Raw genomic sequence first — 27,103 nt, 5'->3', positions numbered from 1 at the left:
GCCTTTCCAGCCAGTGCAAAAACCATTTATTCTACTTTCTTCCTGTGCTACCCAGAGCCATCAAGGTTTATTTATTTTGCCCGGGCGCAGCTGAGCTGCACACACCCCAGCGGCCCTGGGGTGTAGCAAGGCACAGAGGTGAGTCCTGTGTCAGGGGACACCAATGCCAGGGAGATCTGAGCACCAGGAAGGGGGGGAGCTGGCTCCACCTGGGGTACAGGGACAAGTGGGACAAGTGACTCCAGTGTGTACGAAGAGGGTACAGAATGACCCCAGTGCGTGTCCTATGGCCAGTTCCTTGGGAAATTCACAGCACGAGCAGCCAGCACAGGGGCGGAAACCCGCCTCGGGGCACCCGCCGGCAGGGCCACCCATCACGTCCTGCAAGCCAAGTTCCTCACAAGCTGGGTCGAAGGGGGTCCCCACAGCAAGGCACCACCAACCACGCCAGAAGCGCTGGGGGCTGGTACTGCCTGAGGTCGCACTGCTGCCCTGATGCCACCCCAGGGCCCACCACCCTCTGAGCGGCATGATCTCAGGGGGACAGTGCAGAGTGGAACAAGCTAAGATGGGAAATGGAGTGGGTGCTTCCACCGGAGGGGTCTGGGCTCTGCTCCCTGCCGACCACAGTGAAGGCAGCTGGCCTTAAGCATGTGACCCCACTGGGGCACAGAGTGAGGACCGTGTAAGGACACAGGATGCTGGGCAGGAGAGGTCTGGGTGCCCCCTCACCCACCCACGTCCCTGGGGATTCGGGGAGCCCCGGGGACAGCGTGGCCAGGCTCAGCGTGGGGCGTCAGTGCACAGGTCCAGGGGGTGAGGGCCAGCTTCCTGGGGTGTTTGCCTGCAGCAGCTGCAGCCTCTTGCACGTGTCCCGGCCACTGTGCGTCTAGGTCTCACTCCGGTACCGCAGGCGGGAGAGCCGGTCCCTGATGGCCTGGTCGCTGTCCGTCACACCCTCGGTCAGGCGAACCACCCGGCTGCTCAGGATGAGGTCCTGCACCTTGTGCTTGGCCATGGAGACGAGGCCGGGTGCATCCGCGCTGTCCGGGCCCGTGAGGAGGATGTAGGCGGCATGGCGGCCCGGTTCAAACAGGGCCACTGGGGAGGACATAACGGTCAGGTCTCTTGGGACCAGACTCGGCAGACCTCCCTGTGGGCGGGGCCCAGGACTGCACCAAGGCTACACTCACCTTGGAAGGCCACGATGTTGGTGGAGATGTTGGCCAGCTCCAGCAGGACGCCGGGCAGGGTGGGGTGAAACATGTACAGGCTGTTTTGGCTGTCTCGGGGCTCCTGCAGGGAGAACTAGCAATGGGTCTCGGGGCTGACCAGGGCTGCGGCCATCTCCGCATCTGGGCCAAGAACCCAAGTGTCCTGGGCCTGGTAGCTGGGTAATGCTGTGCCCATCTCTAATGAGACACTCCTCACAGCGACCACGACCAGACCTGTGTGTGCTGCGGTCCCCGCCTGGAGTCCCCACTTTCCATCCCTCTTCCCCCACGCTGACCCTGTACATCCCAGATTCTTCCCAGATTCCCCTTGTCTCTGCTCCAGAGGCAGACTCAAGCCCTGGCCTCCCCTGTGGCCAGGGCATTGCCTCATCCCCCCCAACCTCCCACGACTCCTGTTTATCTGTGTGCGTCCAGTCAGCCAATTAGCTCCTCAAGGAGGGACCTAAGACTGGCCCCGAGCCTCTGGCCCTGGCTCCTGGGCTGGGCGTGTCTGGGCTGTGCGCTCTGCCCGTACCATCTGGTTAGCACCAACCAGCTCGTGGAGGCCCCAGAAGAAGAAGGCGGAGCGGTGGTCTGCGGTGGGCAGGCTGGCTGACGGAGGGTGCCCAGGGAGGCCTGGAAGGGCCTGGCTCCATAGGACGGCCCCAGTGCTGAGGTCCAGGAGCAGGATCTGGGGAAGGAAAAGACAGCGTGGGGGCGCTGACATGGGGTCGCACAGGCATGTGGGCCCTCAGCTATGCCGGCCCCGGACGAGGTGCTCCCTGGGGCTGACTAGGATGTCCCCGAGGCCTCTCTTGTCTTAGCTCAGCCTCCAAGCTGCAGCCCTGCCTGCTGTTCAGACTAATTTTCCTCAGCTACAAACAAAGGCGAGACCACAAAAAGGAAGTGGAGCCAACCTGTCTGTCAACACCAGTTCCATTCTCAATGACCACAGCCAGGGTGTCAGGTTTGTAGTGACCAAGGGTGGGTTTTCTAGACAAACAGAGAAGAAGTCACAGGGGTCTCTGTGAGGAGATACCTGGGGACAGGCATGCCACCCATCTTCTCCTTGGCCGAACTTGGGCAGGGGCAGGGGCAGAGGGCGTCACCAGCCCCTCAGTGCAGGGCAGCACCAGAGGGCCGGCAAGAGGCCCCTCGCAGAAGCATTCCGGCCCTCTCACCCCTTCCAATGGGGGGCCTTGACCCCAGGGTTGCTGAAGGGGTGGGCTGATGGTGCCCAGCTTGCGACAACCGCACGCGTTCCTGGAGCAGACCCCATACCTGAGGACCTGGGCTACGCCGAAGGTCCACCTGGGGGCCAGCTCCTGTCCGTCCAGAAGCATGCAGGCCTCCGAACCCACGAGGAGGAGGTCCTCGCCGCCATTCCCAGGAACGTTCATCAGATGACTGATGGCTCCAGGGCTGGAGGAGGTGGGAGGGCACAGCTCGGACACAGAGCCCAGGGGCAGGGACCCTCCCCAAGCACTGCCCACCAGACTCCCATGAGCAGCCCCATATTTCTTAGTTCCCTAACTTGAGAATATCAAACAAGACCCTCCCCATGCATGGAGAGAGGGTGAGCCTACTGTTGGGAAACTTCCCTGTTTTTTTTTTTTTTTTAAGATTTTCTTTAAAGATTTCATTTATTTTTTTTTTAGAGAGGGGGAGGGAGGGAGAAGGAAAGGGAGAGAAACGTCAGTGTGTGGTTGCTGTTCGTGTGCCCCGACCTGGGGCCCTGGCCGGGAACCCAGGCCTGTGCCCTGACTGGACATCGAACCAGCAACCCTTTGATTCGCAGGCTGGCACTCAACCACTGAGCCACACCAGCCAGGGCTGTTTTGTTTTTAATAAAGATTTTATTTGTTCCCCTGGCAGGTGTAGCTCAGTGGATTGAGCACAGGCCTGCAAACCAAAGGGTTGCCGGTTTGATTACCAGTCAGGGCACATCCCTGGGTTCCCGGCAAGGGCCCCAGGTCGGGGCACACGAGCAGCAACCACACATTGATGTCTCTCTTCCTATCTCTCTCCTTCCCTTCTCTCTAAAAAATAAATACAATCTTCAAAAAAAAAGATTTTATTTTTAGAGAGAGAGGGGAAGAGGGGGAAGAAGAGAGGGAAAGAAACACTGGTGAGAGAGAGATACATTGATCAGTGGTCTCTCAGACAAGCTCCAACCAGGGACTGAACACACAACCTAGGCATGTGCCCCAACTGGGAATCAAACCAGCAACCTTTCACTTTGTGGGACAAAGCTTAACCAACTGAGCCACAATAGGCAGGGCTTCCCTGGTTTTCATGTGGCTTCTATTCACCCAGGTCCAGAGTTGGAGCCCAGGGGGACCTCACAGTACCAGCGGCCAGGCCCTCAGCCCCGGCTGCTCTGAGCACTGAGGAACACGACCCGGCCTGTGTGACGCCACCCAGGCCCACCTGTGCAAAAATAGCCCATGCTTGGTGGCGTTGAGCATGTCCTCCCAGCTGGGGTCTCTCCTTAGTGGGCTCTGTCTCCCGGTCACTTTTTCATAGATGTCCTTCACAGAGCGGCCACAGAGCGAACTTGCTACTCAAAATACAGAAGAGCCTCAGGTCACCAGGGGTTGTTGCTAGGAGACCAGGAGGCTGTGCGCCCATCAGCCCCACCTCTGGAAACACATGGTGCCTCCTTGAGCCTGGGAGGGGGTGCTGAGACCACCTGTGGCTTTCTCAGCCTGTCAACGATTCATCTGAATCCCTAGAATAAAAGCAGGAATGACGAGCAGAGTCTCATGGCAGCTGCGGATGCCCTTGCACCTGCTTTCTCCAGGGTGTGCTGCCCACCTGAGACCAGCACGGCCTCTGCAAGCGGGGCTGTGCTGGGGCCTGGCAGGTGGGACATACCGCAGGAAAGAAGGATGTAGTGGGCGCCCGCCCTGGTGACGTGAAGGAGGAAGTCACTGGTCTTGTCCACACTGAGGCTGCCCCGGTGGCCAATCTGGTGCCCGGTGCTGCCTGAATAGAGGTAGCTGCTAACCTGCAAAACATGGGAGGAAAAAGGGTCAAAAGCCCCCTGGTTTGAGGAAAGAATGCTTTAAGTGTCTGGTATCAGGTATCTGTACGTGGCCTGCCTCCCAGGCTCGAGTCCCTCCCTATCCTCGCAGCTTCACCCATGCCACAGTGGGCACACGGGAAGTGCACGCCTGCTCCTGGGGAGGCACGCAGAGCTGCCCCAGTGCACTGGGTCTACAGGCGCCAGGGCCAAGGGCCTTGGCAAGTCCCCTGACAGCAGTCAGACCCAAACTCTGCCTGGGAAGTAAGTACAAGGGAACCACGGAGCAGAGAAGGGAGAGACCACGTGGCGCGTGGGCTGCCGTGACTCGGGAGGAGAGCTGTACCTCCTTTTCCTCTTGGGTGAGCACCAGCAGATCTGGGGCCCCATCGGCATCAAGGTCAGGCACCTGGAGTAAAGGGCTTAGGATGGAAGTGTTCCTTCCGAAGCTGTTGGGCTGTCTCCACAAGGTCTCCCCTAAAACCAAACACACATCACTGGGTGCCGGCCCCAGACCCCCTTCCACCGCATGTGGCCTGGCAAGTGCACAGATGCTCCCGCTTGGAAATGACACACCTGCCAACAGGGCTGAAGGCAGGTGAAACTGAGTACACCGATGTGCACATGTGCAAAAAGTCCAGGGGCTTATACAGCAGAGTGTTAAAGCATCACTTCTGGGAACCGCAGAACTTCCCCACCTTTTGTTTACCCATTTTCTAACATTTGGTTCCAGAGAACCTTCAGACCAATGCTGACTCTCCCCATCTGGAGGGACAGGGCCTGACCTCACCATGTCCTGAGGCCCCTCAGGACCCATCTGCTGCTGGGCTCAAAGGTGGACCCTCTGCCACCATGAAGGCCCTGGCACAGTGGCCTGGGCCTTTGCCTTTCAGAAGGAGAGAAGGAAGGTGCTTAGGGCTACACCTGGGGACTGCAGGTCTTGAGGTAACAGCTTCTGACCCAGCATCATCTTGTCCTTTTTTAAAGACTGATTCCTGTCCTGGCTGGTATGGCTCAGTAGATTGAGCACCAACCTGTGAACTGAAAGGCTACCAGTTTGATTCCCAGTCAGGGCACATGCCTGGGTTCTGGGCCAGGGACCCAGTTGGGGATGTGTGAGAAGCAACTGATCGATGTTTCTCTCCCTCTATTTCTCCCTCCCTTCCCCCCTCTCTAAAAATATATAAAATAAAATCTTAAAAAAAAGACTGATTCCTCTTCTTAAAATATTTCAAGCCTACTCTTTATTTTCCTCCATATCCTTAAAACCACAACTTGTAAGGGAAATGCTAACATCCACCAAATCTAGTGTCAAGGCCCAGACTGACTCAAGACCTTGGTAAGGAACGAGTGGCCATCCCCTCAGTGCCCAAACACAGTGGTGACGAGGAGCACCCTTGAGTCTGGAGCACGGACGCCCTGGTCTCCACTCCCCTGCGGCACGCCTGCACTTGCCCTGGGTGCTACAAGAGAAGGCCACGAACTCCCTGTGACAAGCAGCAGCCAGGCTCCTCCTCTGCGTCGCTGCCACTCCACAGAAAGCGCCCTGCCATGCCCCCTCAAGCAAGATTTAACCAGGTGACAAGACACAATGGTGTGTAACATGTCAGAGTAGCTTTGGTGTGTGACTGCGAAGTGGCTGTGTCCTTCCCACTCTCTACCCACCCTTTCCACCCAGTTGCACTGCCCGAGAGAGAGCACAGGCCGGCGCTGCTCAGAGCATGCTGCCAAGAGCACGCTGCTGTTGGCCCCCATCGGAGGTGGCCCAGGGTGGGTGCAGAGGGCACCACCTACCTGTAGATGAGTTGACTGCGATGAAAGAACCAGCTCTGCCCACGAGGATGCAGGCGGGAGCTGCCCCGCTGTCCCTCGGCTGAGCCACATCACACAACACGAGGCCTCCGTCCTGGGCTGCAGGCCTCTCCCAGAGGATGCTGCCGTTGGCTCCGGACACGGCGGCCACGAAGGAGCAGGGAGAGGCAAAGCCTGGAGGGGACAGACCCGACGCCGTGGGGCCGAGCATGCAGCCCATGCACTGCCAGTCCTCCCTCACACCGTGTTCCCTGCCATGGCCCCTACCTCCTGGGCTCATTCCCTTCCCACCTAGGTCCTTTCCCCACCCCACACCCACGGGGGCCCCAGTATTGACCCCGTGGGGGCCAGCAGTCAAGCAGGGTGGGTGCTGAGACTGGAGCTTGCCCCCGTCTCTTTCTAGTCCTGCTACAAATGAAAGGCAATGACGATTTCCAGAAATTCTACCACTGCTTCCCCCAAACACTGCAAAAGTAAGGATTCCTCTTCCTACAGGGTGTTTCATCCTTCAGACAGAAACAAAATTACCTTCATCGGCGCAGGACTGGTTGAAATTGTTGCTGCTGCTGCTGTTTTTATAAAGAAAGAGAACATCTTGGACCTTGTCCCTGTTTACGTCTTTTGTGGCCAGAAAGTTGTAGGTGACTGAAAAAGAGAACCACAGACTATGGTACATCCTTCAGGCCATGCCTAGTGTAAGGGCTGCACCATGTCTGACGTGACCTGCTTCTCTGTGCCTCAGGGCTCAGTGCCAGTCAGAGCCTACCCCTGGGAGATGACCACGGGGACCGCAGTGTCCCATGCCTCCTCAGAAGGCCAGCGATTCTTCATCCACACGATGGGCGCCAGTGTCAGAGGTCAGCTTTCATCAAGGGGCAAGCACAACCCCGGGGCGCACGAATGGACTTCTGAGCGAGCTCCTCCTTACATCAGCTTGGGTTCGAAAGACACCACACTTCCTCACGCATTAGGGTCTCACCTTTCGTTTGAGGACTCAAAAGATAAACTAAGAATGAAATTGTCCCTTACACCATATACAAAATGCACTTGAAATGGATGAAAGAGCTAAAACGGTAAAACTCTTAGCAGAAAACATAGGAAATCACAAATTTGGTTTTGGTAATGATTTCTCTGCTGTAACGATAAAAGCATAGGAAAAATAAAAATAAAAGCCAACTCTAAGAAAGAAGTGGAGTGTCCAGAGAGAGGCTGATTCAGTTGCTTTTTATAGAGGAAAGATTCCAGACTGCTAATTGTATGAGAAATGAAAACGTGCTTTACTCTAGCTAAACCCTTCAAGAAGATTAGAATACGAGATCAGTTGCGTATTTGCCACATTTCCGAACTGCCTTCTCCATATCTCTTCCGCCAGTTACTGTTTTCTTTTTTTTTAATTCTGAAAAGTATAAAGGGCCACTAGCCGGTCCTTTCTAAAATGGGAGAGCAGGCTGCTATGCTTCCACAGCAGACCCTCCAGTTTTACTGAGAAGCTGCGCTGGTGGCTCCTCCCAAGTTCCAGGAAAACGATGAACGCAGACCTGGCAGCCACTAAGGGTCGATGACTTCCACCATGCGCTGCACCAGCGCAAATGCCTCTTCTCCTTTAGCTTTGGACCTCCTCCCTCCTCTCTGATGGAAATGGGCCCTCAATGCTCCTGCCCCACTGGCGGATCCTGCATGTGCGCCAGCTGATGCAGGTGTCCCGCCTGCAAGGAGAGTTGCTGCTTGTGCTGCCCCCCGGGCCGTGCCCATTGTGCCCATTGTGCCCAGAGCTGAGTCCGCAAAGGAGCATCGGAACGGTGCAGCTGTGTGCGTGACGTCAGGGAGACCCTGCTCCCAGAGTAGGCACAGCAAAGCGTTCAAACATGCAATTGTTTTTCATTCCACCCTGAGCCATTTGCCACATTCTCTTCTGCATGAAATATGTGAGGGATAATAAAAGTTGGCGACTTAAGCCCTGGCTGGTGTAGCCCAGTGGACTGAGCACTGGCCTGCAAACCAAAAGGTTACTGGTTCAATTCCCAGTCAGGGCACATGCCTGGGTTGTGGGCCAGGTCCCCAGTGGGGGGCGAATATGAGAGGCAACCACACACTGATGTTTCTGTCCCTCTTTCTCCCTCCCTTCCCCTCTCTCTAAAAATAAATAAAATCTTAAAACAAACAAACAAAACGTTGTTGACTTAAAAAAAAATAGATGACTTTACATTCCCAGACACATATGCTGCACTCACGGCCCACCCAGAAGACAGAATGTCATCGCGGGGGTGTGGGGGCGACGCACCTGCTGTGTTGTAATCGATCCTCCACGTCCCCTGTAACGCCAGCCTGTCTGGACACGGGACGATGAAGGAAATCACAAACACCACCAGAAGGCAGATGAACAGTGAGAGGAAAAACGCCGCCGTCCGGCATCGGGAAAGGCGAGACTGCTGAGGAGCGCCTTTCAAGTTCTCTTCCTTTTTCAATTGGCTTCCCAGGTTCTCCTGCAATTTCCCATCTTCGTTCTTCAAGGGGTGGATTTCAGCTTCCAAGTCCTTGGGGTCCATCGTGCGCACATCACAAGGTTTGCCTCCTGATCACTGCGTCAATAAAACGAGAGACAGGTAAGAGCTGCAGTGCGATATGATCTCCAAGGCACTGCTGTCCTCAGCGGCGTAGGAGCCTGGTCGCAGTGGTGACTGCGGGCCATCAGCCCAAGAAATCAAAGCTAAATAAATGCTTAGGGTGTCAATGATTCCACTTAGGAAAGTCTTTAATTCAGAACGGTAAATTGGTATAGAGCCAGCACAGGAAATATTGTCATCCCTCAAACACTGACATTTCTTTCCCCCTGACCTTGAGACAAGCCTAGGGAGCTGCAGGGCAGTGCTGGGCTGGGGCTGATAATGACTAAACATTAACTAAGAAAGCCCTGTCAGCTCTTGGGCTGAGCAGCTCTGATAAGCCTTCTGCCAGCCTAAAGTACAGATGGAAAGCGTGGCCTGGTGGGACCCCCTGGAGGGTCATGGACCCCAATTTAAAGGCATCATGAGTGGAGGCAGGCTCTGGAGCCTGGCCCCGCACACTGTGTGCCCTGGGCAGCTCCTTGATATGACAGTGCCTGATGTCCTTACCTGTAAATGGGAAACAAGATCTACTTAGGAGACTGTTTGGAGGGTCAGATTAGCACCTGAATAGAAAGCAGCATTTAGAACAATATCTGACACATATGAAGCACTCAAACACTAGCTAATTGTTATTATTTTAAAATTTTATTTTATTTTTGGAGAGAGGGAAAGGGATGGAGAAAGAGAGGGAGAGAAATAGCAGTTGGTTGCCTTCCATACATGCCCTGGGGGACCAACCCTGCAACCCAGGCCTGTGCCCTCGCCAGGAATCAAACTGGAGACCTTTCCATTCTTGGGATGATGTCCAGTCAACTGAGCCACATCAGCCGGGGGACACTAGGTAATTGTTAATAACAAGATAAAATATGTCAGAAGTCACATGGAAGAGAGTGGACAGCTGCATGGATGAAGACAGGGGACATGCACAGCTTCTGAGCCTTTATGGTGGAGAATAAGCTCTCTCCTGCCCTGCTCCCCTTCCTATGGCTGAACAGGGGGTGTGGGGGGGGAAACCTGGAGCGGCCACCTTGAAAAATAAGATGGAAAACACTTTCGAAGACGGTGAAGCCGCAGGACAGAAAGAGCGTGGGTCCCTGGTAGTTGGAAACCACCACTATTGATCCTGGAGTTCCTTATTAAATGAGAAAGAAACAAACTTCTATCTTGTGTAAGGCAAGATACTTGTTGTTTTGATCCATTTTAAGCAGTCAAACCAATGTCCTAACTAACACAAACTGTATTAAGAGAAAGGAAGGAATCATATGAGCCCGGGTAAGTTGTCACGCTCACCTAGCCAAAGACTCAAAATGAGTGAAACAGAACACGCCAGAGGCGAAACGGAGGCAGAACCCGGGAGAAACAAAGGAAAGGCACTCCCTCCAGGAACGGCTGGAGGAGGGTGGGAGAGACTCGGGACTGCTGCTCCTGGTGTAGATTTCTTAGTTTGACTTTAACCGGTTTCCTCCATTTCCTAAAAACAATTCGTTTAAAAACCTATGTATATACCCACTAGGGTAGTTTTAATTACAAAAACTAAAAATGACAAGTGTTACCCTAACCTGGTGGCTCAGTTGGTTGGACCATCGTCCCATGCATCAAAAGGTTTCGGGTTCGAGCCCCGATCAAGGTGTGTACAGAAGACAACCGATCAGTTTCTCTCTCACATCAATGTTTCTCCCTCCCTTCCTCTCTGTCTAAAATCAGTAACCATAGCCTCGGGCGAGGATTTAAAACAAACAATGAAAAGCGCTGGCGAGGACGTGGAGAAATCAGGAGCTTTGGGCACTGCTGGTGGGAGTGGAAAACGGCGCACCTGCCGTGGACCCGTCTGGCGGCTCCTCAAGAAGTTAGACACAGAGTTACCATGTGATCCAGCAATTGTGCTTCTAAGCCCCCCAAAATGAAAACAGACCCATACCAAATGTGTAAACAAATATTCATAACTTCATTATTTCTAACAACCCAAATGTCCTCAACAGATGAATGGATAAGCACAGTGTGGTAATTGCGTGCAATGGAGTGTTGCTTGGCCCTAAGAGGAACAAAGTGCTTGCATACTACAGCACAGATGAGCCTTGAAAACACTTCTGCTCCGTGAAAAATAATCCAGACATGAAAGGTCACATATTTTATGATTCCATTTATATGAAACGTCCAGAACAGGCGATAGCAGTCGCCGAGGGCTGGGGGAGGGGAAATGGGGATGACTGGCCGCTAATCCGAGCGGGGTTTCCTTCTGGGGGGACAGACGTGGTGGTGCTGGTTGGGAAACATCACGAGCACTAAATGCCACTGATGATAAACTTTACGTCATGTGTATTTTACCACAATTTACCACAAAAGGAAAACCAAACAAATCTATGTACATTCTCCTTAGCGCTGAGATAAGTTTTACCTTACCATGTTGGAAGTCAGAAAAGGTGTGTCTGTCAAAGGTAGTAAGTTCAACACGGGAAATCAAACAGTGACTTATGACCAGGGACCTCGCCAAACCCACGCACCTGACGTGGGTGTGGGGGAGGCGGGGCAGGGTGCCTGCAGGGGTAACTAGGGAAAGAGCCAGCAGCAGAACCTTGACTGACAGACAAGCCGCTTACTCAGCACACCTGGCCACTTTGTCCCCAGTAAGAGGATATTTGAAATAATCAAAACACATCAATTCCTTCAGTAAAGGAAAGAAAACTGAATGAGAATTCAGAATTCTAAAATTCCTTATTTTAAAAGCTCTATCTTTAAAGTCTTCTTGCTTAAGAGCTTTAAAATGTTGGGCAAGAAACTCAAGCTCTCAGAGCTCGAGCTGCCCTCATCAGTCAGAAGCGGGAGCGTTTACCAGGAGACAGCAGGAAATTGCTCTAAGACTGTCTATGCAAGAATGAGTGGCATCTGCTCAAAATGACACAGCTGTTCACACTGGCTCTGACCCGAGTTTCCCAGACCTACCTTGTGGCAGGAGCGCCCGGAAGATGGGTTCAACATTAGCTTCTGGACAGCCGCTGGTGCATCTGGTGATTGGATCTGGACAGGTGGATCTAGGGATTGTAAAGCTGTTGGTGAAATGCATCTCAGGCAGCCTGTGAATGCGTCAGGTGAAGGATGGAGGGCGCCCCACTTTCACCATCAGATGATGACTAGGTTTCCCTTGCCTCTGGCCCCTGAGTGGAGACTTCACCCCCACTGTCAGCCAGAAGGAAAGCAAAGGAAGGGAGCAAGAGGCTCTCCCAGTAACCAACCTGCTCGTTGGTCTTAGAATCCCTAAGCTATGGGGATCCCTAAAGCTAAAAGCAAAGGATAGTGCAAAACAATTACTACTGATGTAGTTTGGGGTCCTATTTTTTTAAGTCAGCAATATATTACACATAACATATTTGAAACATATAAAAGCGTAAATTTCCCTCCTTCTTGTGGCCCCCAAGCTCAAGAGGAGAAGCCCGTTAGCAGTTTGTTTTTTAATCCTCACCCGAGGATATGTTCACTGATTTTAGAGTCACACACACACACACACACACAAATACACACCCCAATGGGAGAGAGAAACATCAATCAGTTGTCTCCTGTACCGCCCAGACTGGGGATTGAACCCAAAACCTTTTGGTGTATGAGATGACGCTCCAACCAACTAAACCAGCAGGCCAGGACAGTTAGCAGTTTATTATGGCTTCCTCCAAAACTGCTCTGTGCACTGGCATGCCTAAGGTGTGTTTTTAAAACATGACCAGAAATGTGACTCTTCTCCACACATTAGATCTTGATCATCTCACTGGCTTCCTCTTTTCCTATTAAAAGAACTGTTTCAAGATTGCCATGACCAGTGAGGCTCAGGTGGTTGGGTGTTGTTCCTCAAAGTGAGAGATAACCAGTTTGGTTCCCGGTCAGGGCACATGCTGGGGTTCGGTCCTGGTAGGGACACCTACTGGAGGCAACTGATGGATGTTTCATGCTCCCACCAATGTCCTTTCCCTCTCTCCCTCCCTTCCCCTATCTCTAAAAATAAATATAAATAAAATCTTTGGGGAAAAAAAAGAATTGTTTCAAGTCTGAAGCCTCCCAAGGAGTCAAGGCTCTATATTTGAGATCCTTAAAACCTGAACTTCACTAAGGAACATAAGTTCTTTGCATTGAAGATTCCTTAAGACTTCCAGTGAAGTTTTGTGACCTCCACCCTTATAGGAGTACCTTCTACAAGGGGGCTTCACAAAGAATGTGAGAAAGAGGAGGCAGTGTGCATGCGTGCAGCAGGCTTCCACTGTTCCCACGGCCCTCTTCTTTTGGTTGGGGAGGCAGGACTTTCCTGATGCTAGACTAAAGACTGAGCTTGGGCTGCAATTCTTGTAGTTTTTTTTTTTAATAGATTTTATTTATTTTTAGAGAGAGGGGAAGTAAGGGAGAGAAACATCAATGTGTGGTTGCCTTTTGCGTGCCCCCTCCTGGAGACCGAGCCCGCAACCCAAGCATGTGCCCTGACTGGGAATTGAACCGGTAACCCTTTGGTTCGCAAGCCATTGCTCAATCCACTGAGCCACACCAGCCAGGGCCAATTCTTGTAGTTTAGAACTTACAGTTCCACATTAATGGAGGAGAAGGTGTTTCCTAGTCATCCTCAGATCTCCTCAGATGTCTCAGCTTGCAGATTTCCTAAATAATCTGAGAACATTGGTGTTCTTTACAGAAATACATAATTTTAGTACACTTATTGCCATCATACAAACCAGAGGCAGATTTACCAGCCACAAGTGAGTGTATATGTGTTGTACTAAAAAAGAAAAATATCTGATGTACCAGGTGGAACAATAACATCTTTTTGGTTTTTAAAAATAGCAATATTAGAAATCAATATCAAAAAATATATTCAGAAATATTAAAAAATTGTCTGAAAATTAAATGACACTTCAAAATATCCATGGGTAAAAGAAGAAAATAAAAAGTAAAATATTTAACCCTGGCCGTTGTGGCTCAGTTGGTTGGGCGTTGTCCCGCAAAACTAAAGGTCGCATGTTCAATTCCCGGCCAGGGCACGCCTGGGTTGCTGCTTTGGTCCCCAGTCGGGGCTTTCAAGGAAGGTAACCAACCAGTGGATGTTTCTCTCTTGCATCAATGTTTCCCTCCCTCTTGTTCCTCCTCCCTTCCCCTCTCTAAAGTCAAAAATAAAAATAAAATTAAAAAATAAAATATCTTAGCTCTGGCTGGTGTGGCTTAGTGGACTGAGCGCCCACCTGTGAACTGACAGGTCTTCAGTTGGATTCCCAGTCAGGGCACATGCCAGGGCTGCAGACCAGGTCCCTGGTTGGGGGCATGTGTGAGAGGGGAAGATGTTTCTCTCGTACACTGATGTGTCCCTCCCTCTCTCCCTCCCTTTCCCTCTCTCTAAAATGAATGAATGAATAAATGAATGAATGAATAAAATAGAAAAATAAATAAATATTTTAAACTGAGTGAAAACAAACATTTAAAAAATTGTAGAATGTTGCTAAAGCTATATGTGGGGAAATTTATAACCCTAAATACCTATATTAGAAAGATTTCAAATCAGTATTTCAACCATGAGCTGAGATTAGGGAAAAAAGTAATTCAACTCAAAGTAAGCAAAAGATAGGAGGAAATAAAAACAAGAGAGGAAATTAATGAAATAGTAAACTGAAGAAGTATTTAAAAAAATTAATAAGGAAACTGCAGCTCTGTTGTCGGCGCGTGCATGTTTAGGACCGCAGTATTTTCCGGGCAGGCTGTCCTTTCCTCCCTGTGCTGCGCCCAATGAACCATCCATCCTGCCTTGAAGTCTACTCTGACATTAAGATGGTTATTCTCACCCTTTTCTGATTAATGTCTGCATGATATACGTGTATCTTTTTCTATCCTTTTACTTTCAATTCTCCTGTTTCATTATATTTGAAGCAGGTTTCTTTTAGACAACATGTGGATAATTTTTAAATTTAATTTATTTTATTTTTTTAATGCTCACTTGAGGGTATTTTTTAAAACATTAATTTTAGAGAGAGAGGATGGGGCGGGGGAGCGGGAGGGGGAGGAGAGAGAGAAACATTGATCGGTTGCCTCCCATATGCACCCTGACGGAATTGAACCCACAATCTTACAATCTTTTTGATGTACAGGGCAACACCCCAACCAACTGAGCCACGTGGCCGGGGCTAGATCATTAAAAAACAATTTTAATGTACTGATTGATTTTTAGAGAGAGGGAGGGAGGGAGGGAGGGAAGGAGGAAGAAAGAGAGAGACAGAGCCAAAGACGTCGGTTTGTTGTTGCACGATTTCGTGTTCACTGGTTGCTTCCCGAGTGCGCCCTGACCTGACACAGAACCCGCACCCTCGGTGCGTCTGGCCTGCGCTCTAACAAACTGAGCTCCGGGGCCAGAGCTGGATCATTTTTTAAATTCCACTCTGCAATCTTTTATTTTCAGACTATTTACCATTGAGGAAATTATTGATATGTTAGGCCTTTAATCTGCCTTTTAGTAGTTTGTTCCCTGCTTTTTTTTTTCCCTTGGTTCTCTTTTCCTGACTTCCTGTGGATCACCTGAATGTTATTTAGAACTTCAGCCTCACTTATCTGCAGTGTTGCTCTGAGTATTATACTAGACACACCTAACTTAGTGCAATCTACTGGTGTCGGCATTTTTCTATTGCACTTTAAGTGAAATGTAGAAAATGAACTTCCCTTTAATTCCTTTTACCTGTCCTTGCGTGTATTATAATTATATTAAATATTTCCTCTGTATACATTGAAAATCACATCAATAGTATAGTTTTTGTTCCAACCATCAATTTAGAAAACTCAAGAAGAAAAATCTGTGACATTTACTCATATTTGTGCTTTTTCTATTTTTTTTTCTCCCTAAGCTTTCAAGATTCCTTCTTTTATCATTTCCTTTCTGTTTCAAGAAATTCCTTCAGTCATACTTCTAAAGTAGGTCTACTGGCAACAAATTAATTTGCCTCATTTGAAAATGTCTTTATTTCTCCATCATTCTTGAAGAATAATTTCACCAGGTAAACATCTCCGGCTCTGAGGCATGCCTTCCTTGGGGCATGCCCACTCAAATCTCCTTTTCATATGAATTTTCTTTCCCTTAAACCCTAAGGGTCCCCACAAGACTTGCAACCAGGATCATTTTTTTTTAATCCACTCTGTAATCTTTTATTTTCAGACTATTTACTTTCAAGGAAATTATCGATATGTTAGGCCTTTAATCTGCCTTTTAGTAATTTGTTCCCTGTTTTCTTCTCCTTGGTTCTTTTCCTGACTTCCTGTGGATCACCTGAATGTTATTCAGAGCTCCAGTTCAGAACTTGCAGTGGGCAGCAGCAGCAGTTCATCCTGGGCTAACCCCCGAACCTGTCTCCAAAGCCCTCTCTCTCTGACTCCCCAGTGAGCTGACAGCGGCCCGCCTAGGCTCTCCTGTTGCTCCTTCTACCTTAAGCCTTTCCTTGTTCCACTGTCCCCAGCCTTCAGAAGTGTTCTCTCAAAAAACAACTTGGGGTTTCATAGGTTCTTTGTTTTTAGCACTTGACAATTGTTACGCCACTTCCTTCTGGCCTTCAACGTTTCTGACAAGAAATCTGTCATCTGAATTGTGTTTCCCCATAAGTAACATGTCAATTCTTTTTCTTCTTCTTTTTTTCCCAGAAGTTTAATTATAGTCTATCTTGGCATGGATTTCTTTGAGTTTATCCTGTTTCAGGTTTGCTCAGCTTCCTGAAGTTGTAAGTTTACATTTTTTGCAAAATGATGAATACTGTCAGCCATCATTTTGGCTTACCTGTGGGCATTAGGGGGTGGGAGGGCTTCAGGCTCTACCAATAGGGGCCTGATCTGCACAGGATCAAAAATAAAATACCAGATGCTTTCTCCTAAATTGAATTGATGTTTATAAACTCATAGCTTTTTTTCTTTTTGTTTCAAATAACACAGGTTAAGTTCCAGATAAAGATGTAGTAAGAGGCGCCTGGCTGGCATAGCTCAGTGGATTGAGCACGGGCTGCGAACCAAAGTGTCCCAGGTTCGATTCCCAGTCAGGGCACATGCCTGAGTTGCAGGCCATGACCCTCAGCAACTGCACATTGGTGTTTTTCTCTCTCTCTCTCTTTCTCCCTCCCTTCCCTCTCTAAAAATAAATAAATAAAATCTTAACAAAAAGAGAAAAGGATTTACTGTTTAAAAAAAAGATGCAGTAAGAGAAACTTCAAGGTATTTTACCTCTAATATCACAATGAAGCATCTGCAAACCACACACCTGGACAAACCATATCTCTGACACTAAGGGTGTTTTTTGGCTCCTCATTGGCTAGCACAGGGAAGACCCACAGACACTGAGCATGAAACAGTCCAACGGCTATCTTGAAGCTGGCAAAATTCAATGTGCGATGCCTGGAGAATAGGAATCCCAGGGAACTGTTAACGTTTGTTCATATCAAATCAACAGGTCTTAAAGGGAAACAAAATCCATTATGTGTCCACAAATACAGAGTGAGGCAAAAGTAGACTTACAGTTGTTCCTATGGAAAAAATAATATAATAATTAATGAAAAATAACACGCCCTGGTTGGGTGGTTCAGTTGGTTAGGGCATCATCCCAATACTCCAAAATTGCAGGTTCGATCTCCAGTCAGGGCACATACAAGAAGCAACCAATGAATGCAGAAATAAGCAGAGCAACAAATCGATGTTTCTTTGTCTCTCTCTCCCCTCTCCTCTTTCTCTCTAAAAATCAATACATTAAAAATACATAAATAAATAAATAATTCAAAAATAGACTGTGTGTTTTTCATACTCACAACTGTAAATCTACTTTTGTCCTACCCTGTGTATGAAATGAATGCTTTCCAGATACCAAAAAGGAATTAAACAATTTTCATCTAAAATAAAAGCTGTGAAGACAAAACAGTTGAAAAAAAATGAGGAAAAAGACCATGAGGTTCAGAGATCGATATCTTTACCTCATTTGCATCCAATGTTCTTTCTGTCTCTTCTAACAAGCTGGTGGTCTTGAGGACAGAAATTAGAAACTGAGTCACAGGATTTTCAGACAGTCATTGATTGGTATTTTTTCCTATCAATTCTGAGCTTCAGAAGTGATAACTACATGCTCTGGCCTGTATGGCCCAGTGGTTGGAGCATCATCCTGTAACAGAAAGGTTAAGATTTGATTCGAGGTCAGGGCACATAACCTAGGTTTCGGGTTCATCCCTGGTCTAGGTGCCGGCACATGCAAAGCCCCCCAACTCTGGATGTGCATGATCCCCAGACCTGGCACAGATCCCCAGTCTGGGTGCGTACAAAGGCAACCCATCTATGATTCTCTCACATCAATGTTTCTTTCTCTCCCTTCCCCTCTCTCTCTCTAAAAAAGCAAATTAAGGTGTCCTCAGGTAAGGGGAAGGAAGGAAGGAAGGAGGGAAGGAAGGAGGGATGGAAGGAAGGAAGGGTAACTATAAAGTCCATTTGGACTAAATGTCCAATAAAACAAAACAAATGAAGAAAAATGTAAGGGATGAGAAAGAAAATCTATCAATATGATACATATTAAGGTAAAAGATGTGACTCTAAGGGTAACCAAGTGAAATAAACATAGTCCACATGTATGGATTTTGAGATTATTCCCTGGCACTAAGGAACTGTGAGAAAGCAGACACACCTGGTGATTGTGAGCGTGTCTGAGCTGCCACCCCTGTCCTCCCAGAAGTGTACAGGCTATGCCACCCAGGGTGGAAACTCTACTCATGGGGAAAAGTAATAAAATAAAATGACAGTTTATGCAGTTCATTAATTTTTCAAGGGTAGGCATGCTATAGTACATGGTCTGGCACAAATAACGCCCCTTTTTATTATAAGATCTTTTATTACAAAGTCATAAGCATGTAACTCTGTAACATAACAATATCACACTCAAACACACTGTATGATATTTTAGGTGAAATGTTCGAATTAGAACTATAAATTATTGCACCCATATTATTATCCTACCAATCATACTCGAATAGGTATTACTTCACTGGATCCTGTACATGCAGAAAGGAAATAAAGAGTGTTTCCTTTTTCTCCAAGAGCTCTTTCTCTAGGGTTTACTGAGTCAGACAGAACAGAAAATTAGAAACAAAAAAAGTCTCACTCTAATTGTTTTTTAAATAGATAAGGAAGCATAAATATTCTACCAAGAGCAGAAAAAAAAACTGCCAAAACAAACAACTGGGAATTCGACAGATATTATGAAAGCAGGGGTCTCTCTGGTCAGGTAGCTCAGTTGATTAGAGCATCATCTGGACACACCAAAGTTGTGGGTTCAATGCCCTGTCAGGGCACATACAAGAATCAACCAATGGCTCTAGCCAGTGTGGCTTAGTTGGTTGGAGCATTGTCCCATAACCAAAAGATTGCAGGTTCAATTCCCAGTTGGGGCAAATACATAGGTTGCCGGTTCGATCCCCAGTTTGGTTGCGTGTGATCCCCATTCTGGGTATGTGTGGGAGGCAACCAATCATGTTTCTCTCTCTCTCCCTTCCTCTCTCTAAAAACTAAAAGAAATGACAAAATGTTCTCAGGTGAGGATAAAAACAAATCAACCAATGAATATATAAAAAAGTAGAACAGCCTGGCTGGCGTAGCTCAGTGGATTGAGCGCGGGCTGGGAACCAAAGTGTCCCAGGTTCGATTCCCAGCCAGGGTACATTCCTGGGTTGCAGGCCATAACCCCCAGCAACCGCACACTGATGTTTCTCTGTCTCTCTCTCTCTCTCTCTCTCTCTCTCTCTCTCTCTCTCTCTCCCCCCTTCCCTCCCTAAAAAAAAAAATAAATAAATAAAATAAAATAAATAAATAAAATCTTTAAAAAAAAAAGTAGAACAACAAAAATCAATGTTTCTCCTCTTTTTCTCTCTAAAATCAATCAATCAATCAATAAAAAAGTAGGTGGTCTAATTTTTGTTATTAGCATTTGATAGCTCTTTTTTTTGAGAAGAGGTCATGTCAGGGTACTTTAATAATAAATCAGATTTAAGTTTTTAAAAGGGAAGGGAGGGGAAGGAGAGGGAGAGAAACATCAACTGGTTGCCTCTCGCACGCCCCCAACTAGGGGCCTGGTCTACAACTCAGGCATGTGTCCCAGCCAGGAATCAAACTTGTGACCTTTTGGTTCGCAGGTTGACGCTCAGTCCATTGAGCCACACTAGCCAGGGCTAAAATGTTTATTTTTTAACTGCATGCCTTAAAATCGTAACTTTAGTTTCAGCCGAGAATTTTGAGAAGTTGGAACTACAGTTTAATTTCTGTGAGGGAATAATTAAGGAGAAGGTTCACTTCTGTGTGCCTAGAAGTTCCTGCACAGCCACATGAATGCTTTCTAGCACTTGAAGAAAACCTACTCTTTGCATTCCTCAGCCACACTAAGGTGACAATTTTACGAAGTAGACATTATTTAAATCAAGGCTACTTCAAATTTCAAAAAACAAAACAAGAGAGAAAAAGGTGTACCTGCAAATTAAAAAACAGAGAGAAAGAAAAATACATTTATATAAGCAGAGGAGATACTTGGAGGAAATAGACAAGTTTTTTTAAGTAGAGAAAATATGTAAGAAATACTTAGGGAAAAGTTCTGAATAAGGTTAACTTTACTATCTAGCTTCACCAGCTACTAACAGAAACTGAAAGGATTTTGTCAATGGCTTAAAAAAATGAAAAGATCACCTCACCACTCTACCACTACATACCAATGACATCAAAAGTGCCTCTTTAAAAAAGAAACGAATTTACTTATTTTTAGAGAGAGGGAAAGGGAGGGAGAAAAACATCAATTGATTGCTTCTCATATGCACCCCAACTGGCAACCAAACCTGTAACCTAGGCATGTGCCCTGACCTGGAATCAAACTGGTGACCTTTTGCTTTGCAGAACGATGCCCAACCAACCAAGTCACACCTGGTCGGGGCTAAAGTCATTCTTAATGTCTCAATGAGAAAAGAGATTTCTTTGTTTCCTTTGGGGAACTCTTGCCCCTAATTCACACCCTGCTGGACTATTTTCTGGAACACAGGAATCACTCAGAACAGCACAAGCTGGGTCTTGCCATGCACAGCTGTCCCCCGGCCTGTGGTTCCAGTTACTCACAGTCAGCTAAGGTCTGCAAGTGGCAAATGGCAAGTGATCCCCTGACACAAGTGACCACATGCACATAACTTACTACAGTATATTGTTATAACTGTTCTATTTTATTATGTTATTATTATTTTTCTCTTACTGTGCCTAATTTATAAAATAAACTTTATCATATATGTATATATAAAGGAAAAGACATAGTATATACAGGGTTTGGTATTATCTGTGGTTTTAGGTATCCACTGGGATCTTGAAATTTATCTCCCACAAGTAAGGGAGGGATCCTCTATTCACTGAGCATTTGCGTTGTTTTATTAAATTGCCTTTGTCCACTTGGCTTGTGCTATGACCCGACCAGTAAGGAATATTGATTTTCTACACTTCCCACATACGGGTCCCCCTGCCTGGGAAATCCTCTCTCTCAGCCCCCAAGCCTCCACGGGAACAGCACCAAGCCTTGTGGGAGCACTGCTGAGCCAGGGTTAGCCACCTTCCACACCAGTGAACTTGGCCTTTTCTTTCCAAGCACTCAGGATACCACTCCTGCAGCTGACTGATAGCTATTTAAAGGCAGGAGGGCTCTGTCGCATCCCCTGTGCCAAATGTTCAGTAAACGTCAATTAAATGGAGAGGAAAGAGTCGTGGAGCCCTAACAAGAGGATGGTGTACTAACGCACATTCTCTTCACTCCAGGGCCTGTCTTCTTGCACAGACTTCATGATCTGTGACCACTAATTAATCTTATACCAAGTGTGCTCAAATGCTTGTCCTTAAGAAGAGTGGTTTAAGAATGTCTTTTTTACATTAGGAGGTCTGGGTCATGGCCAAGAGTGGCGCAAATACTCTGATGGTCCCACATGGGTATGTGGGAGGCACCCGCAATATCCAACTGGGCAGCACTGGACTTTCGGCTGAGCAAAGCAAAAGCCAGACAATGACAGCCACAGTGTTCAACTGTTTACAGCTCAACAACTATTTCCTCTCTTTACCAAGCAAATAAGCCCAAGACAAAGAATAGGCCCTTAATCATATTTCAAAGGAGGACACATCTGAAGGTCATGGGGCCTGGATGAAGGCGAAGGCATCACAGCATACGCGGTCACGCACAAACTTCAACACACAGTTCACTTCCTTTACGTGAGGGCATAACTTTCAGAGTAACTGAGGACAGCTCACAGTACCCCCTAAAAATAAGTTAAGGAGGAGCATTTATCTGCATTTTAGGCAACTATTACATTGAATAAGTTGTAGAGGTTTGTCCAGAAAATAACATAGAATAAGACATTTTCCTGACTCCTAAGGCAGATTTTATCTCCTTTGACCCCTCCAAAAACCAGTGTTACATTTCTCGTTTTTTTTTGTTTTTTTGTTTTTAGATTTTATTTTCTTATTTTTAGAAAGAGGGGAAGGGAAGGAGAAAGAGAGGGAGAGAAATATCAAATGGTTGTCTCTCACATGCCCCCAACTGGGAACCTGGCCCACAACCCAGGCATGTGCCCTGACTGGGAATCAAACCAGTGACTTTTCAGTTTGCAGGCCAGCACTCAATCCACTGAGCCACACCAGCCAGGGCCTACAAATCCATTTACTTTTATCCTTACATAAAGGGGAGGAGAAAAACAAAAACTCTCAAAAAGATGAATATATAACTCTACTTGATCACTTTTGATCAACACTAAAAGACAAGTAGGACTTAATTTTAATTTCCTTCCTTTATAATCATTCTTTTAAAAAACTTTTTGATGGCTCCCAGCCAAGAGGGAGGCGTAGGTAGATACGCCTTTGCTTTCTCTTACACAACCAAAAGAAGGACAACAACCAATTTAAAAACAAAAAATAACCAGAACTGCCAGAAAATTGAACTGTATGGAAGTCTGAAACCAAGGAGCTAAATAAGAAACATTCATTCAGACTGGTAGGAGAAACAGAGATGGGCAGTCAGGGTGGAGAGGACACACAGCAAGGTGGTGACTGGAATACTGGGTGGTTCCACATTTGCATGCAGATAAACTGGGAAGAGCTGGGGAGCGAGATAGACTGTGCAACACAGGGTTCCAGTGAGGGTCCTCTGGAATAAAGCCTCAAAACCCCTGGCTGGTGTAGCTCAGTGGACTGTGTGCAGGCTGTGAACCACAGGGTCGCCAGTTCAATTCCCAGTCAGGGCACATGCCTGGGTTGTGGGCCAGGTCTCCAGTTGGGGGCGCACGGGAGGCAACCACACATTGATGTTTCTCTTCCATTCTTTCTACTTCCCTTCCCCTCTCTCTAAATACATAAAATTAAAAACAAAAACTCTGGCTGTAAAAATCTGTGGGGGTTGCAGTAGCAGTGGGAGAAACTCCCAGTCTCATAGGAGAGTCCACTAGAGGGACCCACGGGGTCCTAGAACATAAACAAACCCACCTACCCGGGAATCAGCACCAGGAGGGCCCAATTCACTTGTGGGTAGTGGGGGAAGTGACTGAAAGTGGGGCAAGAGCCAAGCAAACAGCAATGTTCCCTCTCTGACCCTTCTCTACATACAGTGCCACAATGCAGGGAAGTGGGTTGCCCCTCCCTCTCGAATACCTAAGGCTCTGCCCCTTACAACGTAACAAGTGCACCAAGACAAAGAAACATGGCCAAAATGAAAGAACAGATCAAAGCTCAAGAAAAAGAACTAACCTGTCAGATGCAGAGTTCAAATCTCTGGTAATCAGGATGCTCACAGAACTGACTGAGTGTGGAGGCAAAATAAAAGAAGAAGTAAAGGCTAAGCAAAGTGAAATAAAGAAAAATATACAGGGAACCAACAGTGAAGGGAAGGAAACTGGGACTCAAATTAACGATTTGAAACAGAAGGAAGAAATAAACATTCAACCAAAACAGAATGAAGAAACAAGAATTCAAAAAAAAAAAAAAAAAAAAAAAAGGAGAGGCTTAGGAACCCCCAAGACAACTTTAAACATTCCAACATCCAAATCATAGGAGTGCCAGAAGGAGAACAGGAAGAGCAAGAAATTGAAAACTTATTTGATCAAATAAGGAAAACTTCCCCAATTTGGCAAAGGAAATAGACTTCCAGGAAGCCCAGGAAGCTCAGAGAGTCCCAAAGCAGTTGGGCCCAAGGAAGAATACACCAAGGCACATCACAATTACATTACCCAAGGTTAAAGATAAGGAGAAGATCTTAAAAGCAGGAAGAGAAAAGGAGACAGTTACCTACAAAGGAGCTCCCATAAGACTGTCAGCTGATTTCTCAAAAGAAATCTTAAAGGCAAGAAGGGGCTAGAAAGTATTCAAAGTCAAAAAAGGCAAGGACCTAGATCCAAGATCCCTCTATCCAGCAAAGCTGTCATTTAGAATGGAAGGTCAGATAAAGTGCTACCCAGATAAAGTCAAGTTAAAGGAGTTCATCATCACCAAGTCCTTCTTATATGAAATGTTAAAGGAACTTATCTAAGAAAAAGAAGATCAAAACTATGAACAGTAAAATGATAACAAACTCAGAACCTTCAACAACTGAACCTTAAAAAAAATCCAAAACAAAAACAAATTAAGCAAACAACTAGAACAGGAACAGAATCACAGATATGGAGATCACATGGAGGGTTATCAGTGGGGAGGGGGAGGGAGGAGAATGGGGAGTAAAGGTACAGGGAATGAAAAGTATAATTGGTAGGTTCAAAATAGACAGTGAGAGGTTAAAAAATAGTATAGGAAGTGGAGAAGCCAAAGAAATTACGTGTAGGATCCAAGGACATGAACTAAGGTGGGGGTGGGGGAAGAATGCTGGAGGGAGCGGGGTGCAGGGCAGAGGGGGATAAAGGGCAGAAAAAAAATGGGACAACTGTAATAGCATAATCAATAAAATATACTTTAAAAAATAAAAAACTTTTTGATAAGCAAATGTTTAAATATTCATAACAGTGGAGACCATCAGCCCATATACCCATTACCCAGGTTCACCAATTACCAACATACAGCTGATCATTTTCATCTATAAGCCAGTGCACTTCTCTCTCACGTCCCACTTCCAATTTTTAAATATTTGCTGCATTTTAGCTATGTCCCTTGGTCTCTGAACATCTGCTTCATCTGCTTCCTGGTTACTCAGTTTGGAATCAGCATTCTCCCCTCCTCCCCCGGCATCTTCTCCTCTCTATTCTTCTACTTTTTGACACCACATCCAGACAACCCAAGCTCCATGAAGGATTTTCCAAAATGAGAGTGGGAACAAAATTCACTGAATTTGTGGGCTTTATAGAGACCAAGTTTGAGTAAGATATACAGTACATTATGAAACATCCAACAAATTCTGTCTCTTCAATTTAGTGCCCCCTTCCAACAGCCACTGCTTTAGGTCCTATTTTTAGAACTCTCTATCTGGACTTCTGTATCCCTCTCAAATCTCCTTTCCTTCAAACTGCAAGAGACAGTGTTCTAAAATATCTCCCGATCATGTCACCCCCTGCTTAAAAACTCTTCAAAGATCCCTAACAACTTTAGAACAAAGTCCAGACACTCCAGTGTGGCTCCACGTCCTTTCACTGCCTGGCTCTTGCCTATCTCTAGTGTCTCTCTCCCCAAACCCTATGCCCAACAGCTGTTCCCCTGGTTGCACTGCTCATCTTTTGTACACTCTGTTCCTCTGCCTGTCTTCATTTGGTAACTCCCACTATGTCTTCAAGGCCACCCAAACCTGACCTCCCCCTTTATACTGCTCTGCACTCACTGAGCCACAGGTAATAAACCATCATCACCGGACTAAGCCGCTGCTGACCGCCAGAAACTGTGAGATAGTGTTTGAATTTGTGGATGAAAAAAGTAATAAAGAGCATTATGTGAGAGAATAGGGGAGCAATAAGACCCTGCCCACCACCACGTCTCCGAATCCTGATGATCTCATTTAAGCCCTTGGCCCCACCTATTTCTGGTCCCCTGGACTTTCCTGCATGAAAGTCAGTGGAATCCTTCCATAGTGTGAACTAGTTTTAATGGATTCTTGACACTTGGAGCCAAAAGCACTCCAGTCAATGCAACAAGGACCCAGAAAACTGGTAAAATGCCCTAGTAAACGTCCAAATGATACCTGGGTCATTTCCTTTGTTTCATCCTTCCCTGCTCTGTATTTTCTCTTTAGCATGATTCATACTTTGCTTTTTTATCTTATTTTCTATTGGTATCCTCCTGTAGAATTAAGTTCCTTGAGGACAAGAATTTTGTGTTTTGTCCAGTGCTATGTCCTCAGCACTCCTCCACACCTAAGATTACCGCTGGCACTCCACAGACACTCAGTACTTGTTGAGTTAATCTAAGCTGCTGTATGCTCACTGTGAAACTGTCATGAAAGAAGTGGTGACACCTGGAGGTGGCATTAGAAAGACATTAGCAGTCAGTACTTGGAGAGGAGCACAAAACACAAGCTCCTCAGCTGAAATCACAGGATTTCTTAAAGAAAAGCAAGAAACTGCAATTGCCTATCCTGATTAACTTATCATTCTGCTCAAGGGCGAACTCTCTTTGCTAGCTTTTAGCCAATCAGTTCAAGGAGGTGGGAACTCTTTCACAGACAACAGCGTTCTTTTTTTCCCTTTAAACTCTGCCTTGCTTTTGTTCAGTAAGACAGGCAAGACATGAGTGATCTTTCCTACAAATGAGTAAATATCATTTGAGCTTTGGGTGACTTTGCCAGTTTAACAATATCCTGACAAGAGGACATGACTATCTGACCCTTGCAAGAAACTTCTTATGGACATTCTGTTTTAGTATTACTGTTTTTAATTAAGCAACCCAGGCAGCACCCTCAAGTGCACGAGTAGCAACAGGCTATTTTACCTGTTCAGGCAACATGGGGTGGGAAGTTTCCTACTGGGAGTCGAATCCTGTCTTTGGGGGAAACGGGCTCAAACTCAACGCGAATTAAGTTCAGGCTGCGGAAATCGGACCTGCTGACCCACTGGGGCTCGAAGGGCTGGAGGAGCTAACTGGCCCCAGCTTCTGCAGCAGCCTTCCCACCCGCACCTCTGAACGCACACGCGTGGCATCGAATGCCAAGGGGAGGTGGGCGCGAGCTCGGCCGAGCTCCTTGGGGTCTGGGGTCTCCTGGGAGTCTGGGTCGCCGAAGGTGAGAAACCAGGTATAGAGTGAAGAGGAGGGGCCCTGTGTAGTACAAGAGCGAGAAGTACAGGCCCATCTTCACTCACCTGCCCGCGATCCCTCCAGTCACCAGCACCCGAGCCAGCTCCAGCGCGGCCACCGCCCTCCTCAACCCGCCCCCTATCGTCACTTCCGGCCTGCCGGAACACGGGCGGAAGTGCGGCAGAGTGGGCCCCACCTCCTGGCTGGCCTCGGTTGCTAAGCAA

At 47.3% G+C, this 27,103-nt stretch overlaps 1 protein-coding gene across 6 annotated transcripts; it reads right to left on the bottom strand.

Annotated features, from left to right (window-relative positions):
- Nucleotides 1-9: 9 nt before the first annotated feature.
- On the bottom strand, nt 10-27,026 carry FAM234A (family with sequence similarity 234 member A). Of its 6 annotated transcripts, none has more exons than XM_045849230.1 (14): nt 26,945-27,017; nt 17,609-17,793; nt 11,598-11,701; nt 8,333-8,630; nt 6,580-6,696; nt 6,034-6,225; nt 4,586-4,716; nt 4,092-4,224; nt 3,645-3,774; nt 2,496-2,636; nt 2,132-2,207; nt 1,750-1,905; nt 1,194-1,296; nt 10-1,101 (listed from the first exon to the last, which is right to left on the bottom strand). In XM_045849230.1, the coding sequence occupies exons 4-14, from the start codon at nt 8,595-8,597 to the stop codon at nt 890-892; spliced, it is 1,656 nt and encodes a 551-aa protein (XP_045705186.1). In that variant the 5' UTR covers nt 8,598-8,630; nt 11,598-11,701; nt 17,609-17,793; nt 26,945-27,017; the 3' UTR covers nt 10-889. The 6 variants fall into 6 exon arrangements, with proteins under 6 accessions (XP_045705186.1, XP_045705184.1, XP_045705183.1 ...); XM_045849228.1 differs by having other exon boundaries at nt 11,598-11,686; XM_045849227.1 differs by lacking the exon at nt 17,609-17,793 and having other exon boundaries at nt 11,598-11,686; nt 26,945-27,026.
- Nucleotides 27,027-27,103: the final 77 nt, after the last annotated feature.

Source organism: Phyllostomus hastatus, unplaced genomic scaffold, assembly GCF_019186645.2.
Source record: "Phyllostomus hastatus isolate PE091 unplaced genomic scaffold, TTU_PhHast_1.1 phas_contig_64, whole genome shotgun sequence".
NCBI classification, from domain to species: Eukaryota; Metazoa; Chordata; class Mammalia; order Chiroptera; family Phyllostomidae; genus Phyllostomus; species Phyllostomus hastatus.
This window is presented reverse-complemented; position numbering and strand designations above follow the sequence as displayed.

Bases quoted from the DNA above. Each gene is read 5' to 3' on its own strand.
- FAM234A (XM_045849227.1), bottom strand. From the start codon at position 8,597: ATGGACCCCAAGGACTTGGAAGCTGAAATCCACCCCTTGAAGAACGAA. The intron at 6,226-6,579 runs GTAATTTTGTTT...TGTCCCCTCCAG, and splicing joins CCAGTCCTGCGCCGATGAAG to GCTTTGCCTCTCCCTGCTCC. The intron at 3,775-4,091 runs GTATGTCCCACC...TATTTTGAGTAG, and splicing joins CTACATCCTTCTTTCCTGCG to CAAGTTCGCTCTGTGGCCGC.